Genomic DNA, 17,096 nt, shown 5'->3' with positions numbered 1-17,096 from the left:
TCTGATGTGCAGCTGGTTGGGTTTCTTATGTTTGGGATGTTTCTTCATTTCACGCACTTCTGGAAAAAAAGCCTTCAAATCCGATATCTAAAGCTTTGCTATTAGTTTCTATGTAATAAAGAATTCATGTTTTATTGTGGAAACCCTTTGTTGTTTGTTATTATTTAATTTGATTAAATACATGGAATAGTTTGTCATGGAAATTACAGCTTCAAAACTAGCAAAGCTCTCATCAGCATACCAATATAGAGGAATTTGAATCAATTGTGAATTGTGAACAAAACATTCCTATAGAAACCAAGAGGGGAAAAAGACAAAAAAACAGCAAGTCAAAAGTTTTGACAAGTTTTATTATGATAAATGAGAGCTGTCTTTGCGCAATAATTTGTTAATTGTTCACAGAACACACTGTTGTAGCGTAGCAGCAAGCACCATAAGAGGTTTATGTGTAACATGGCGTTATGAACAAAAGAAAAAAAAATATTATATAAAATCTTTTTTTTTTACCTTCAAAAGATGAATGCTATTTGTTTTGCACTTTGTGAAACAAATCAGCATTTGTGAATACAGAAAATTTCAGATGGAAAATTACCACTAAATCTGACATCCTTCATATGTGATATAATACTCAGATGACTTATTAATGCATCTGTACCATTCATACATTCTTCCTTCACTTGATACTCATTCTTCCTTCACTTAACTATACATGCTTGTAATGTGCATCTAAGTCTACCTGTTCTACCAAAGCTTTTAACCTTACAAACATGTATAACATACCAACATGACACTATTCATATCTTTTCACAATGTAAATGTGATGCGTTCATCTTCGAAACTTGCTCTGCAGAATCAAGCGACTGTTGAAATGATGCCTCTCTGGAAACGTCAGGCACGTCAGTGCTGGTTTGGACATTTTTACGCAAGGCTCCTCTGTCTGGGCTTGATTCTGGGGTACAGCTACAGAAGAAAAACAAATATCAGCAATGTATCAATCATAAAAAAGGATGTTAGAGATAAGGAGAAAGCTTAAAAATAATCTAGTTCAGAATATGTCAAATTCGTAGAAGTGTAATCTTTGTATTTGTATTGGTATTATACATTTTTGAAAGACATTTATACCATTTAATGACTCTTCAAAGTGTCGAGTAGTGTAACTATCAAGTAAAAAAGTGCTGAAATATTCCTTATACAATCATAATTTACACAAAAATACTTCCTGGATGTTTGGTACACCCTACTGACTGTGGTTTGAAGATTTGGCAGACAAGTTTTTCAAATGAGCATCATATCATTGACCCAGATGTATGCAAATGCATTTCAGTAGCACTTTATTTTATAGTTTATTTTATTGTCCCCCATGTGCATACTATGTACTTATAGTAATTACAATAACTGGGTAAACCTGAACCTACAGGGAAGTCCCCCTGTAGTCAATCATTTTATCCCTTTGATTGTCAAAAAACTCATCTTTGATCACCAAAATGACATATTCAAATGTTTATTTCTTGACATTTTTTTTATTCATGCCTTAAAATAGCTTGAATGTAACTCTACACCCTTGCTTCATTAAGTATACGTGGTTCTATGAATATGCAAATTAGCCCCGCCTCCACTCACTCACACCAGCTCAGAGATACACACGTTGACCCGATTGGTTACAAAGTAGTTTGTGACGTCAGAAACAACAGCGATTTCAAACCGCGTTTTTGAGAATTTGAAAAATGAATTTGCACATGGTTCGTCTTAAAGGTATACTCCACTTTTTTTGGGAAATATGCTCATTTTACAACTCCCCCAGAGGTAAACTGTTGAGTTTTACCGTTTTTGAATCCATTCAGCCGATCTCCGGTTCTGGCGGTACCACTTTTAGCATAGCTTAGCATACATCATTGAAGTGGACAAGACCATTAGCATTTCTCAACAAAAAAAAATGACCAAAGAGTTTCGATATTTTTCCTATTTAAAACGTGACTCTTCTGTAGTTACATCGTGCACTAAGACCGACGGAAAATGTAAAGTTGCGATTTTCTAGGCTGATATGGCTAGGAACTATACTCTCATTCCTGCGTAGTAATCAAGAAACTTTACTGCCGTACCATGAGTGCAGCAGGCGCAGGCACTTAGTCCCGGTCACGTTGGAAGTTACCGAGCTGGGGACTATTTTCAGGCGCTGCGTCATATCCTTACGCCTGCTGCACCCATGGTACAGCAGTAAAGTTTCTTGATTATTACGCAGGAATGAGAGTATAGCCATATCAGCCTAGAAAATCGCAACTTTACATTTTCCGTCGGTCTTAGTGCACGATGTAACTACAGAAGAGTCAAGTTTTAAATAGGAAAAATATCTAAACTCTTTGGTAATTTGTTTTTGAGAAATGCTAATGGTCTAGTCCACTTCAATGATGTATGCTAAGCTATGCTAAAAGTGGTACCGCCAGAACCGGAGATCGGCTGAATGGATTCAAAAACGGTAAAACTCAACAGTTTAACTCTGGGGGAGTTGTAAAATAACCCTATTTCCAAAAAAAGTGGAGTATCCCTTTAAAGCACATTAAAAACAGTGCTAAAATAAAGTGCAACCGGCATTTCCTTACCCCGAGAAGATTGCGAGGTATGTAGCCCTCATTGTCGGCACATCTTGCCCACCACCACTCTGTTTCTTCACTGTCCTCTCTTCGTAGGACGGTCAGGCAGTCTCCTTCATTAAAGGACAACTCATCTGGGCCCTCAGCATCATAGTCCCACAGGGCATAAACTACACCCCTGTTCATGATGCCCATCTTCTCCTGCACACCTGTGGAAAAACACCTCAATGCTACAGATTTATTGCGATACTCCACCGGCTAAGCTACCTATTTTAAGTCCTAACTGTTTCATAATGGGAGGACTGGCTTCCCACCATAGAGAAACTGAGAGCATTGGGCGTATCCTTCTTCCATCTCCTCGCACTTGTCCGCCGCCGTCTGCATGTCGCTGTAGGTCGTGGCGTATACGGCAGCTCCCGATTCCACCAGGAACTTACACACTTGCACGTTATTACAAGAAGCAGCGCAGTGCAGCGGAGTCCTAACGGAAAGAAAGATGTTTCAATTAGTTGCATTAAAACCCTGGGCAGAATTATCCACTATCCAGAATTTCCACTCACCATCCATCGCTGTCCGCGGCATTCGCGTTCACGCCAAACTGCACCAGGAACTTTACGATTTCTGTGTGTCCAGCGCACACAGAATTGTGCAGAGCAGTGATGCCCTCGTCATTGGGCAAACTGGGGTCGTCCACCTGGATATGACATACAGACATAAACTTGAAATGCTAACCTGCAATACATATCTAGTTGTTATATTACTTACTAGTGGACCAAGTATGCAATTGATCATGACCTATTCCTCACCTCATATATGATCCTCTGGACGAGGTCGTACTCGCCCTCTAAAGAGGAGTCCAGCAGGAGGGCCAAGGGGTTAAAGCGCACACGCATCCCGTGGTTGATGCGCTCCGAGCCGGTCTTACGCAGATTTGTTCTTTTGCCCTTAGAAACACAAGAGGGGATGGATGGATGGATAGATATTTGGTTATATAGACCTTCTGTAGCCCCGTCCCTTTCAGCGCTGCGCTTGTTATGTTGTCTTCCGGTTTGTAATTCCACAGCATGAAGGTAAGATCTTACGGATTTAAGAATGAACCGCTCGTTCCAGTCTTTTGACATTGTTCCGCTTCAAACATCACATTGTAGAGTTAACGAAAGTTATCAAGAGCATTAAGTAAATCAACTTTACCACCAGCTAATTACTTTTCGACAGTGATGCCATAGAAAAATACTTTCCTACCGCAATAACGAAGTTAAAAGACAATATCCAAGAGATGGCTACGCACTTGTTTCTCTGACGCATAAGGTCTATACTAAAAGGAAATTCTGTATATATTGTATAATTTATGCATTTCTACATAAATTAAATGGTCAAGTTCTTGGACATGAAGTAATACTACTAGGTGTTACCCAGATATGAACCACTCTTTCATTCCGCATATTAAAAGCCAATTGAGGGTCACTGGTTGCCACTTCTGCTCCATTTAAATGTTTAATGAGATCTGCGGCGGAGTGCTCAGAATCTTAGTGTGGCTAGTTGCTAAGCAACAGCACAGAATGGATGGTTTGAATGGAATCTACTGACCTGACTTGTCTTCACCCTCTCTCTGTCTCTCCCCCTTTTTCTATCTGTGGCCATACTCAAATCTGTAGGGTAAACAGCTAGAGTGTTTTCTATAAAGACGAGGAACCTATCCCAAATATCGTCCTCGTCCTTCAAGGTTTTTTTTTCCAGAGCCTACATTTTGGAGATGTAACAGCTTATTGATTCATAAACTGACAAATTGGACACCCTATGGTCTTGTGCACTTCATGGACACCTCAAGGCCAAGAGACCATAGGTTGTCCTAATTGTAATTTTATGAAACAGCAGACGTCCCATTTTGTGGCCATGATACACCTTCTATGGACCCTTTTGTCGTCTAAGACTACCTACACACTCCGGGCTCTTTTGCATTCGCTGCTCAGTGTTGAGTCAGTACCTGACTACGCTGAAATGCTTTCACACCTTAACACAGCAAAAAAGATATTCAATTTTGAGCCATCCATCAAGACCAACCCTGCTGCTGGGGTAGTCCCAACAGTACACATTTTGGATGTCTACCTTATCTGACACACCTATTTGAGGTCTTGGAGTCTTTACTATTGAAATGATGAGTTAAATTAAGTGCGTTTGATTAGAAAGACAAAATGCTAAATATGCAGCGTTGGGCAAACTCCAGGATCAGAGGTGGAAACACCGATCAAGACATAGATGTTTTAGTTTTATAGCTGTATGTTCAGAGATCATAACACACGTATTGTTTCGATTTGGGAAAAGTGGATTGCTCAATATGGCGGATTAAGTCCAGCCTTCTAAATAAGAGCCAATCACTGATTGGTAAAGTCATCGCAGCTGCCATTAGAAGCTCTGGTTCCTATAGAAACAGTCAGACACGAGCTTCCACTGCGCATGATCCAGCCTGAAAAAATTCGCTTTCTGTCATGATTCGAGCGTTTAAAAACCAAATTTATGAGACAGTTATTGTCAGATTTCATTGGTGATTTCAAATATTAAATTTAATCGAAAGCTTGGCAAACAGTTTTGAAGAATGTTTTCATGTTCATGTTTTCCCATTCAAAGAGATAGGCGCTGCACTTGAATGCCCGAGAGGCGTTTCAAAGATGGCCGCCGAGTGAAATGACTTGTCTTAAGAGGTCTTTGTTATAACGCCTAAAGCAATTAAGTTTCCTGATTGGTAATAACATGCCTGTTAAGGTTCACACTGACAGCAAAAAAACAGTGATACTTAGGTCACTTAGGTGGCTGCAATTCGCTGTCAGTGTGAACATCCCTTCAGTCCTCTAAAGACATGGTTGTACCTTTAGGGAATATAGTAGTACCTACCGGTGGTAGCGTGACCTGTCCTGTGACCTCTGGAGCCTTCATATTAACACTGTCCTCCCCTGGCCCCTCCTGCTCTGTCATGCTGGGATATGGAGGTGGAGGGTAAGGTGGATACTCCTCAACATAAGGCTCTGGAGCAGCCGGGCCATAGACTTCCTGTTCTTCCTTCAGCTGGGGTTCCTTCGGTCCAGTGCTAGAAATGGTGCTGTCATCCAGGATAGGCGATCGAGATGGAAGCGGTGGAGGCGTCGGCTCCTCCTCCTCTCTTTCACACTCAGGTATCGTAGTATCATGGTGTCCCTCCTTGGGTCTAGTGCCCTCGTCAGTTACCGACCTGCATCCATCCTCGCCTTCAGCCTGAAAGAAGCCAGCTGGGGTGATCATGGTCTCCATGGCTGCCAACGTGGTCTTCTGGTAGAGGAGCTTCTGGATGTTGGGTCCGCCGGGCCCCTCGGATTCTGTTATAGAGCCACGCTTTTTAAGAGGCCTGGGCGCATGGTGCAGTCTCTTCCTTAGGGCCTCCAAGTCAACGTCGCTCTGGAGCCGATGGGAATTTGAGAGGAACGGGAGAAGTTTGGTTGGGCTGAGGGGCCGGGGAGCACGTTCTACCTCCTGGCCCTCCACAGAGGAGGATACAGGGGCCATGTTGTTGCCCTGGTCCACTTGGTCACCATCTAGACCGCCAGTTTTCTCAAGATGACTGCTGTCCTGAATAAGGGACTGCTGCCCCCCACTGGATGGGATGACTGGTTTACCGTATACTGTGAGAGGAAAGAAGTGAGGATCAGGTACTAATTGCAATTTATATTCCTGAGCGACCACTGAAATAAGAACATATTTTATGACTATATATCCTCATTTAACATTTGTTTCCGTGCCTGAGCCACAAAGTGTACCTTTGCAGACAGAGCAATTTGCCTACATGCTCCTAGTTTTTAAAGATATGCAAACCAAAGCTGGAACCAAATGACTACAAAGTTATGTAACAAAAGGAATGAGTACTTTCCCTCTCTTTGTGAAAAGTGAGCATAACTATGAGCCCTACTTACTCAGGATACAGCCTTACTTACATTCTCATTTGTACAATTTTGGTACACCCTAAAAGCACACATCACACTGTACACACATAACCTTGCTATTGCTAATGTTTAAGCAGAATAAATGTGTACAGCTGTTAAGATTGTTGTTGCAAATGACACTTTTGTGCCAAATACTGTCTCCTTGTGTCTTTAATTCAAATTTATTCCAACTTGCGTACTGTCTCTCCATCTGGTGTCTGCTAAAAAGTGAATAAAAATCAACACTTATAAATATATAAATATATAAGGAATAAAGTGTAGCAGAACAATGGAGTGTCAACTTGCTGCAGTGTCATTTAAGGGCACAAAATGAAGTGAAAAGTGAAAACTAAGTGAAATTTGGTCAAATGCAAGTCTAGCAGACTTGTAATAATTAAGCAGCTTGGTTTAAATACTAGTACAGAGGCTGTAATAAATCCCTCTTTTCTTCATTTGTTTCTACCTTGAAGAACTTTAAACTTAACTAAAGAAAACTTTTGATGCTTATGAATCTTTGTATACTCAAAGAAGTTTTAAATGGTATTGTTTTATTTATAAGTCTATTTGTGGTCTAATTCCATCTTATTTGTCTCTCTGCGTTTATAAAACAAATGTTTGCTGCAAACTTCGTTCAAATTATTTGTTATATCTTAAAGTTCCTCAGGTTCGAACAGAGCTTGGGAAAAAAGGCTTTAAATATAATGCTTGGAATAATTTACTAAACATCTTAAAGCTGACTATGCTTCCATAACTAAACGAGTTTAAGTTACTTTTAACTGATTATGTTTTATCTTTTGGTAAATTGCTGTTGTGATTTTTGATTGTGTTTTGATGTGTATTTGTATGTCTATGTTATTGTAGCTGCTATCTTGGCCAGGTCACTCTTCTAAAAGAGATTTTAATCTCAATGAGTTTTTAAACTGGTAAAATAAAGAATGAATGAATGAAGACCAAAATGCTCAGACGCAATGTTTGGATCACGACTAAGAAATGTGTTTATTTTAAGCTACAAAATCCTGTTCTTAGACTTTCAGTCATTTACACAACTATATGAAATACCTCAGCATTTCCAAACAAATTGTATGTAACAGCTCTCAAATCTCAGACAACAGTTTGACAACTAAACGAGTGTTTATGATGATGAGTAAATTATGGCAGAATTGTTGGTTTTGGGTGAATCATTCCTTTAATGCTAGATTAAGTTACTCAATGTCTTCTTCAAAGTTAATTCTGTGTGCTTTTGTTGATTTGGCAGCAAGTCCAGTGTAACATTACATCTTCTGAAATAGATACTTATCAAATCCAATCATAAGATACCTCTAAATTTGTTTGGATGTCTTGTGTGGTGACGGTACTCACATCGAGGCTGTGAACGGGTCAGTGTACTTTGCCCTTGGTAACCCTTCCCAAGAGTGTTCTGCTGGGTGTACATGGAGTAGATGGAGCTTGCTGCCACCGTCTGGGGCTTGTGGAGTGTGGTGGGGGTGGACGTCTCTTTCCCAGCTGAAGTATCTGTTGTGAAAGGACGTACTGTGGCAGCAGGTAAGGTGTCCGGTTTAGGGGGCAGGGGTAGGGGTAAGGTGTTGTTGTGGGATGGAAGGGGCATTGGGGGTTTCTGATTGGCTGATCTGGCTTTGCCAGGGAAGGTGCCCGTGCTGTAAGGAGGTTTACTGAAGGTGGACTGGCCTGGTAGAGCAGGTTTGGGCTTGCTGGGAACAGGAGGTGGAACCTTCCCAAACATTCTGCCTGCAGACTAGGATTGAAGAGGCATTAGTGTTTATTTACTACATAATGGCTATACACAAATTGGCATTCATTTATTGGAAATCTCTGAAAACTGTTAAATTCATGCAATACCTGGGCATCCCTCAAGAGGTCCTCACTACTCTGGTTCTTGCGTAAGGGCAATGGCGGCGGTCTCAAATCTGCCTCAGGATCTACGAACAGACATTTATGAAAAGAGCTTAATCATCTCTTGAAATTTAAACATTAGGATTTCTCACTGGAGTAACACATTGCCTGTGGGTTTGTACTATATAAAGTGTGTAGTGGATGTTGAATACTTCTGCTTATCCCAGTTTAATGGAGAGACAACTTCAAGTAAGCCATTAGTGGTTGACTTCCTGAAGAGTGTAAACACTGTGGCGCTATCAAAACATTGGTCTGGCATGTCAACTTCTGGCTCGACCAATGGCTTGAGTCTGAATGCAAGTTTTGAAAGGTTGGAGAGAGAGGTCTACTGCACCTTTTTCCTGGGATCCGTGGCTGGTCATACGGGGAAGGGTGGAGGAATGGCCATGGGTGCTGCTGTTGGTTTCTGTGTTGGAAAACAAATCTGACACCTTGGAGATCTTACTCGTCAAGAAACCAATACCTGGAAATAAAATGAGGAAAAGATGAATCAGGGGTTATTGGTCCAATAGGGAGAGGTATGATGGTATATACAGATATACACACGTACCTGTGGTCGGTTTGGGGAGGGGTTTGGGAAGAGTGGCTGTGCCGTCGGGATAAGCAGGCTTCACCAGAATCTCCTGCCTGGGAGGAACCGGAGGAGCTGGAGAGGTCTGGATGTACGGCCCAACAGCAGCAACCCTGGCCGGGCCGATGGGCTGAGAGCTCTGCCCTTCAGGTGGCTGCTGGAAGAGGAAGAGGCAGAGAATGAGGGGAAGTATTTCTGTGCGTCACACACTAAATTTGTGTCCAAAAAGAAGAAGAGATGTGAAAGTTATAGAGGTGCTCACAGGCAAGTTCTCTTTCTGTTGGAGAGCAGCTTTTTTCTTCCAGAGCCTCTCTCTCAGTTCAGCCACTCTTTTGTCCATGGTGGCCATTTCTCCGTTCTTCTTGTTTAGATTCTCTCGCTGCTGCTGGAGTCTGGCACTTTGCTCCTGATTCAATTTATTCCTCAGCTGTTGAAAGGAGAAAATCCCAGAACAAAAGAGGGACTGTTGAATTTTGTGTGCGAGTATTCACTTTTTTCTCAATTTAAAAACCAAATTTAAAGCCTGAAAATTGTGTTCCTGCTATATTTCTTTCAAATAAATGCCACTTGGTTTGATATTTTGTCATAAAGTAATATTTTAAGTGTGTCCAAATACCACTGCATGTGTGAATAGCAAGATTGTGTTATAGCAAGCTGTAGGCCAAGAGGAAAAAAGCTACCTGAAGTTCTTTGTACAGTCGCTCTAGTTCCCCACTGGAGCTCGATCCAGCCTCGTGTGGGACGTCCATTTTGCCGCCACGTAACATGTCCAGTTGTCGACTCAACTCCTCCACCCTGCTGACGGCCACCACCAGCTCCCGCTGCTTCTGCTGGAACAGGCCGTTCATCTGCTCGATTTCCTCCACTACAGAGGGAGAAAAAGGTTTATAATTCACTTGTTAAAGCTGCAGTCCGTAGTTTTTCCTCTTTGTCGCCATCTCTGTTCGAAATCTGCAATTGCAGTTATTCGCGGAATTATCAACTTTACGTGAGTTGTGCCTCGGCACGGCACAGCACGGATGAACACAATGTTTTGAGGAGAGTGTGAGGCTGTCAATCACCGCGCCGGTGTGGATACTGGCATTCAGAATCACAGATTCTACTTTTTGGAAGTATGACCAACATAAGAATTTTCACCGGAAAATGTCATCTGAACAAGTAAGTAACATCCACTTTTGTTCTGACCAACTAAGGGAAAAAAGCATTGCAGTAAATCGCACTGATTAAATCTAACGATCGCTTATCATATCACGTCAAACCGTGCAAATTATACTTAGTTCTCAAATTGTTAATGTTAACAGCATCAGCATTACGTGACTACATGTAATGTCCTTCCGATATTTTTCCTTGTTTTCGCATGCCCGGTTGCAATCTCTTTTTTTCTGTAGCCACTCCGAAGTCCGAAGTCTTTTGGATTTTACAGCGTGTGAATCTGTTGTCAATGGTGATTGTCGTTTGAACCTTTCTGGATCCGCCATCAAATTGATAAGTTTAATTATATCAAGTGCTGTGAGAAAAGGCTATAAATCTCCACCTCCAACATCCTCACACGCAATATAGCCTATACTAGCCGAGACTCCTTCTTTATGTGTACAGATGTGACGTAATGACGCAAAGACATGCTCGAATCTCCTGTGGAAATCCACCAGTACCACTGGAATTAAAAACATTATTACAAGCTTACCGCTTTGAATCGAGCTACGGCAAGCAGATAGTTTTGAACACTGAATGTACTTGCTCAAAAATTTATTTTTAATAATTTATCATTTTTAATGGATAATTTGTAACCCAAAAAAGTGACGGACTGCAGCTTTAATTAACTTCTCATTGCCATAAGCAAGAACATTTGTTGTTGTCTCTGTTGATTAATGTAGCCGCTAATGGCAGTTTTATATAACAGAAACAGCAGAATGAACTTTTACATTAGTGGGCAAATGATCCACAACAAATGGAACAAAACAAAATGATTTTGGAAAAAGTCCTTTAAAAAAAAAAAAACTTTTAAAATTATAAATATGGATAAATGTCTAGCTTTCAAATTAGACACCTCAATATAGATTATAATTAAAGTAAATCTGAATTATTCAGTAGAAACCTGATCAAACCAATTGGCTTGGATTTGACTATTTTGAATAATTTATAAATAAAAATAATATAAATAATAATTTCATTAAATACATACGTTTGTAAATATATAATGTGTGTGTGTGTGTGTATATATATATAAAATACACACACACACTGTGGTCAGAATTATTGGAACCACTGGTAAATATGATCAAAGATGGCTGTAAAAATAAATCTGCATTGATCTTTCATTCAAAATCACATTAAGAAATAAATTATATTCTCCAAAACACGTTATATTTATATATATATATATATATTTATATTATATATATACATACACGCATACTTATGTTAGAAGCGATTAATCGATTTGACAGCACTAATAATAATCTATAATTTTCTTTAGTGATAATCGTTTCAGTAAAATTAATTGCTTTATTTTAGAAAACAAAAAAGAAAACAGTAAAAAAAAAAAACAGCAAAAATAAAGACTATTTTTAAACTGGCATCCCAAACACTCTCCCTCTATTTTCACCTTGAACCAATATCCTTCAAAGAAGGTCAATGTTACAGTACACGCAGTTTCAGCGTTTCTAACCTACTTTCTCTAACGGGTTTACTGCTTCTGACCTAGTTTACTATTGCTGATGCGTTTCTGTTCCACTTGTCCTTTCAGAGCTCGAACCCTGCGCAGTTTGGCCTCCTGGTTCTCTGCGTTCTCCCGCAGCATCCGCAGTTTCTCCTGCTCGGACGCCTGCTGTTGCTGCTGCCGCTGGTCCTGCAGCTTCAGGAATCGCAGCCGCTGTTCCTGTGAGGAGGCGTCAGGTCACAATCTCAGCGAAACTCATTTTCAGCATCATTAAGTTTCAGAACTATGTGCCTACTGTTTTCAATCATGCTGATAATGGACAAAACAGTTCTGATATGGGGAACATGACACATTTGATGATAACTGCGTTCACTGTATGATACTATGCAGTCGTTTTATTCAAATGCTCAACTTGTGACACCATTTCATGTGTTCTTTTCCATACAGTCTTGGTCTCCATTCATTTACATTGTATAGAAAAGAGCAGCTTGGACATTCTGCTAAATATCTTCTTTTGTGTTTGATGGAAGATAGAAAGTCATACAGGTTTGGAATCAGTAAATTACTTTAATTTTTGCTTTAAGTTGTAAAAACTAAACACTGATTAGTAATTTTTGCCAATGGCGCAGTGCTCTACCTTTGTGGCCAGGAGCTGTTGTTGTGCGTTGATCTGTTGTTGTTGCCGTGACGCCATCTCTTGCAACTCGCTGAGGGTGATGTCCATATGAGGGGCCGCCATCTAAAACAATATCAGCTTTTGCTATTTTATGTAGGACAGCTATATTTGAAACATTTTAAATGGGGATGCACTGCACAGATATGAACATTTTGGCCGATACGATAAATCTTTATATTTGAAAGCCGATAACCGATATTGGCCGATAAATCTGAATCCAATTTTTTAAAATATTTTTTGTGAGCCTGATTACAAAAACAAAAGTCTCACCATTAAAATCCATGTCCCAAGCACACAATTATAATAATATTTTAATATAAAATGTTATGTAGCCTATATGACAGACTTGCGCTGTGCATGTTTTTACTGTATTTTACTTTTTTTTACACGTATACAGTATACGCAATTATACATGGTATATGCAATTATACGTGTTATGTGTGATTTGCTTTTCCAAATCTTTAATATATCTTGAGTGCGGTGGATTAAACTATGAGTGGTCCCTCATTCCCAGTTTTTAATCACATTTAAGGCTTAATTAAACAAATTCTCTAAATTATAAAAATGTTTTGCAATGTCATAATTCATTCCAGCCCATGTAAGAATAATATCTATTTAATCTTTACTAGTATATGTGCACATTTTACTGAAAGTTTCTAAATTATGCCCAAGTTAGCAACCATAACCCAAGGGGGCGGAGCTTAGCAGATTAACAAATCTTTAAGGGAATTCATACTCACTCCATTTTCCATGTGTCTGTCCATTGTCCCCTTCACTGCGTTTCTCTTGGCAAGAGACTCTTGAGCTCTGTGACCTCCTGTAGTCAGAGAGAGTTAGCAATGTTAGCAGCATGTTAGCAGTTAATGCTCACACTTAGGGTTAAGGATGTATATTAAGCTTTAACAGATAACTAGTAAAGAACCGTTTTTGCAAAGAACATGAATGACACCTCAAATCATGCAGTTTGTTGAGGAGAAGGGTATATTAAGACTTTGACACAAAGCCCAACAGTTAGCATTTAGCAAACTAGCATTTGAACACACTAACAATAAAGGTCAGGAATAATGGATTTAGCCTGAAAGAGGGGCTGTGCTTGGGTGAACCTCATTACATAATGACCGTTTGGCTGAGGAAAACAACTAGTGCTCAATTATCCTGCATATGACTGCCTGTGCCAGGGTCCCACTTACATAACATCAACACTGGCACTGCTAGCGCCGCTTATGTGGGTTACTGGATAAAACCGTCTAGGAGTGAAACAATGCCTAAATAATGCTCTTGGTCACAGTCTGACACCACAGGGGTCCTAATCAGGGCTTACTGATTACACAAGCATAGGGTTTTACCTCAATTCTGTGTGAAAACAAACCACAAACACCGCGGATACGAGTCAAACTGCGTGTAATTGACATAATTATGCTCGACAGAAAAATAAGGAACTCTTTGTGAGGTAAAGCCAGGCGTACAGAGCCCATATCACTCGCATTGTTGTGTAACAGCCGCTCTTTGTCCGGCGAAGAAGGCCAAAGTCACTCAGAGAAATCTGAAACCTCACACATGGTTTCACATGACTGGGATGCTTAAACTTCTCAGGGGAACAGGGAGGATTCACTTCAAACACGCCGTGTAAACAAACTACTAGAAATTGCGATAAAGGGAATTTATGAGTTAAAAATAACATGCAAAACAACCGACCAAAAAATGTGTTATATACTGTGTGTTTTTATATATATATATATAAAGACAAAGGGTGTTTTGAGTTAAAAAATAACATGCAAAATAACTTACAAAAAATTACTTGAAATTCAGAGAGATTTTATATATTATAAACTTAAACCTATTTCTAATTACAAAAATATAATATAATTTAATAATAACAAGAACAATTCAGTGGTACCAAAACTTAAATATAAATACCAAAGAAAAATAATAAAAAATATTCATATATAAATAAAAAATAAAAAAATAAAAAAATAAATAGATGACAAAAGGTATTATGAGTTAAAAATAACATGCAAATAAACATCATTATAATATAAAATAACTTACTCACAAATAACTTAACTTACATAAAAATACCAAATAAAAACAATGTATTAATAGTTTGTGGCACTTGTCACATGAATAATGTGCTATTTATGTGTTTAATTATGTGGGAGTATCAAAAATGAAATAAGAATTAGAGAAAAATTGTGTGTGTGTGCAGGACATCTATGTGTATTGGATGTGTCCGTGTGTGAATGTATGTGGGCATACGTGTTAGTGACTAAATTCTTGGATGCATTTGGATGGAAAGTGATAACACACACACACGAGCACGCACACACACAAAAAATGAGTGTCAGTGTTTGAACTACACCGGTTCATTACTTTCACACAGGTGTTCCTTCACCAACTGCACTCTGCAGTATGAGCTATCAGTATGATGTCAATATTATCTTAATTGTTTCTGTGATTAAATGGATAAATCAGATTCTCAGAAGTAGTTTTTTTGTTTTCTCACATATGCCTCCTCTGGTGTTTCAGAACATATCATCCATTGTGTGTGCATGTTTATAGGACACAAGATAAAGATCCATTCTGATCTATTCCAAAGCCCCCCACCCTTGGGCAGTGCCCACAAAACAAGCTGTTCTGCAGTAAATTATTCATGCCCCAACACAGCCATAACCATGTCAAATTTACAACCCCTCTATTCACAGACTCCTATAAAAGGAAATGACATTCACGCCTATCCGCAACAACAGCATGTCCACACTGACAGCAGACCGCCGACCGGGAGAGGATGTAATCGAACGTGCCCGTGATTTGGTATGGAAAAAGAGCCGCTCTATATTCAAATGGCCATCCAACAGATAATAATCCAACCATACAGTAAATAATACACACTAGCAATGCGAAAGAGGTGGAGAATGTTTGATACTGTCTTCAGTATTCAAAATCAGACATAGAAACTAAAAGAAGGTAATTGGGGCCTTTTGTAAATCCATATTTTTTTTAAAGTTAGAGTTTAAAAATTCTAATAATAATGTGTATAAATGTGTATAAAATGCACTGCACTTTTTCAAGCTAAATTAACAATGTTACCATTTTTAAATGTAAGACATGCTTACAGAAAGGTAACAGGAATGATGGTTACAGGGTTGACAGTTAGGCCGTGTGTCCACAAAGGGCCATAACGCTCATGGCGTTTAAAAAACGCGGCGCTCCCATTGAAAACAATTGGAAAAATACGCCAACCGCGTGAAAAAACGCTTTGGTGGACACAGGGCCTTATACAGTTTAATTTGACATAATGAAATACAATATGCTTCTTGGAGAATTTAATCCTAACATTTCTATAAAAATACCCTTATCATTTATCATGGTAACTGGGTTGACATTTTAAGACTATTCCCTGCTGACCAACATAATCAAATTTAAGATAAAGTGACAAAAAAAGAGACTTTAAATTGACTATCTATCTATCTATCTATCTATCTATCTATCTATCTATCTATCTATCTATCTATCTATCTATCTATCTATCTATCTATCTATCTATCTATCTATCTATAATGAAATGAACCATATATGTATATATATATATATATATATATATACAGTAAGTATACACACTATATATACACAGACTTAAATGAACCATCAATGTAATCTGTATAACTGTCAACCCTGTTACCATTATATATATATATATATATATATATATATATATTATATATATATATATATATATGATGAAATGAACCATATATATATACACTCACCTAAAGGATTATTAGGAACACCTGTTCAATTTCTCATTAATGCAATTATCTAATCAACCAATCACATGGCAGTTGCTTCAATGCATTTAGGGGTGTGGTCCTGGTCAAGACAATCTCCTGAACTCCAAACTGAATGGCAGAATGGGAAAGAAAGGTGATTTAAGCAATTTTGAGCGTGGCATGGTTGTTGGTGCCAGACGGGCCGGTCTGAGTATTTCACAATCTGCTCAGTTACTGGGATTTTCACGCACAACCATTTCTAGGGTTTACAAAGAATGGTGTGAAAAGGGAAAAACATCCAGTATGCGGCAGTCCTGTGGGCGAAAATGCCTTGTTGATGCTAGAGGTCAGAGGAGAATGGGCCGACTGATTCAAGCTGATAGAAGAGCAACTTTGACTGAAATAACCACTCGTTACAACCGAGGTATGCAGCAAAGCATTTGTGAAGCCACAACACGCACAACCTTGAGACGGATGGGCTACAACAGCAGAAGACCCCACCGGGTACCACTCATCTCCACTACAAATAGGAAAAAGAGGCTACAATTTGCAAGAGCTCACCAAAATTGGACAGTTGAAGACTGGAAAAATGTTGCCTGGTCTGATGAGTCTCGATTTCTGTTGAGACATTCAGATGGTAGAGTCAGAATTTGGCGTAAACAGAATGAGAACATGGATCCATCATGCCTGGTTACCACTGTGCAGGCTGGTGGTGGTGGTGTAATGGTGTGGGGATGTTTTCTTGGCACACTTTAGGCCCCTTAGTGCCAATTGGGCATCGTTTAAATGCCAGGGCCTACCTGAGCATTGTTTCTGACCATGTCCATCCCTTTATGACCACCATGTACCCATCCTCTGATGGCTACTTCCAGCAGGATAATGCACCATGTCACAAAGCTCGAATCATTTCAAATTGGTTTCTTGAACATGACAATGAGTTCACTGTACTAAAATGGCCCCCACAGTCACCAGATCTC

At 39.3% G+C, this 17,096-nt stretch overlaps 1 protein-coding gene across 2 annotated transcripts in view; it reads right to left on the bottom strand.

Annotated features, from left to right (window-relative positions):
* Positions 1-332: 332 nt before the first annotated feature.
* Positions 333-17,096, bottom strand: part of tp53bp2b (tumor protein p53 binding protein, 2b) — a 28,742-nt gene continuing 11,978 nt past the window's right edge. Inside the window, exons 4-18 of one of the 2 annotated variants that reach the window (XM_056269665.1) lie at positions 13,093-13,169; positions 12,314-12,415; positions 11,718-11,895; positions 9,698-9,882; positions 9,280-9,444; positions 8,997-9,174; positions 8,781-8,909; positions 8,393-8,472; positions 7,895-8,288; positions 5,478-6,238; positions 3,395-3,532; positions 3,149-3,282; positions 2,903-3,069; positions 2,598-2,797; positions 333-960 (exon numbers count right to left, since the gene is read on the bottom strand). In XM_056269665.1, the coding sequence (XP_056125640.1) occupies positions 919-960; positions 2,598-2,797; positions 2,903-3,069; positions 3,149-3,282; positions 3,395-3,532; positions 5,478-6,238; positions 7,895-8,288; positions 8,393-8,472; positions 8,781-8,909; positions 8,997-9,174; positions 9,280-9,444; positions 9,698-9,882; positions 11,718-11,895; positions 12,314-12,415; positions 13,093-13,169 (2,930 nt within the window). In that variant the 3' untranslated portion in view covers positions 333-918. The remainder of the gene's footprint in view (positions 961-2,597; positions 2,798-2,902; positions 3,070-3,148; positions 3,283-3,394; positions 3,533-5,477; positions 6,239-7,894; positions 8,289-8,392; positions 8,473-8,780; positions 8,910-8,996; positions 9,175-9,279; positions 9,445-9,697; positions 9,883-11,717; positions 11,896-12,313; positions 12,416-13,092; positions 13,170-17,096) is intronic. The other variant, XM_056269666.1, reaches the window with a different exon arrangement.

Source organism: Rhinichthys klamathensis, unplaced genomic scaffold (assembly GCF_029890125.1).
Source record: "Rhinichthys klamathensis goyatoka isolate OS25496 unplaced genomic scaffold, OSU_Roscu_1.1 h1tg000289l_1, whole genome shotgun sequence".
In the NCBI taxonomy this organism is placed as follows: Eukaryota; Metazoa; Chordata; class Actinopteri; order Cypriniformes; family Leuciscidae; genus Rhinichthys; species Rhinichthys klamathensis.
Note: the sequence above shows the minus strand (reverse complement) of the source record. Positions and strands in the feature narration are given on the sequence as shown.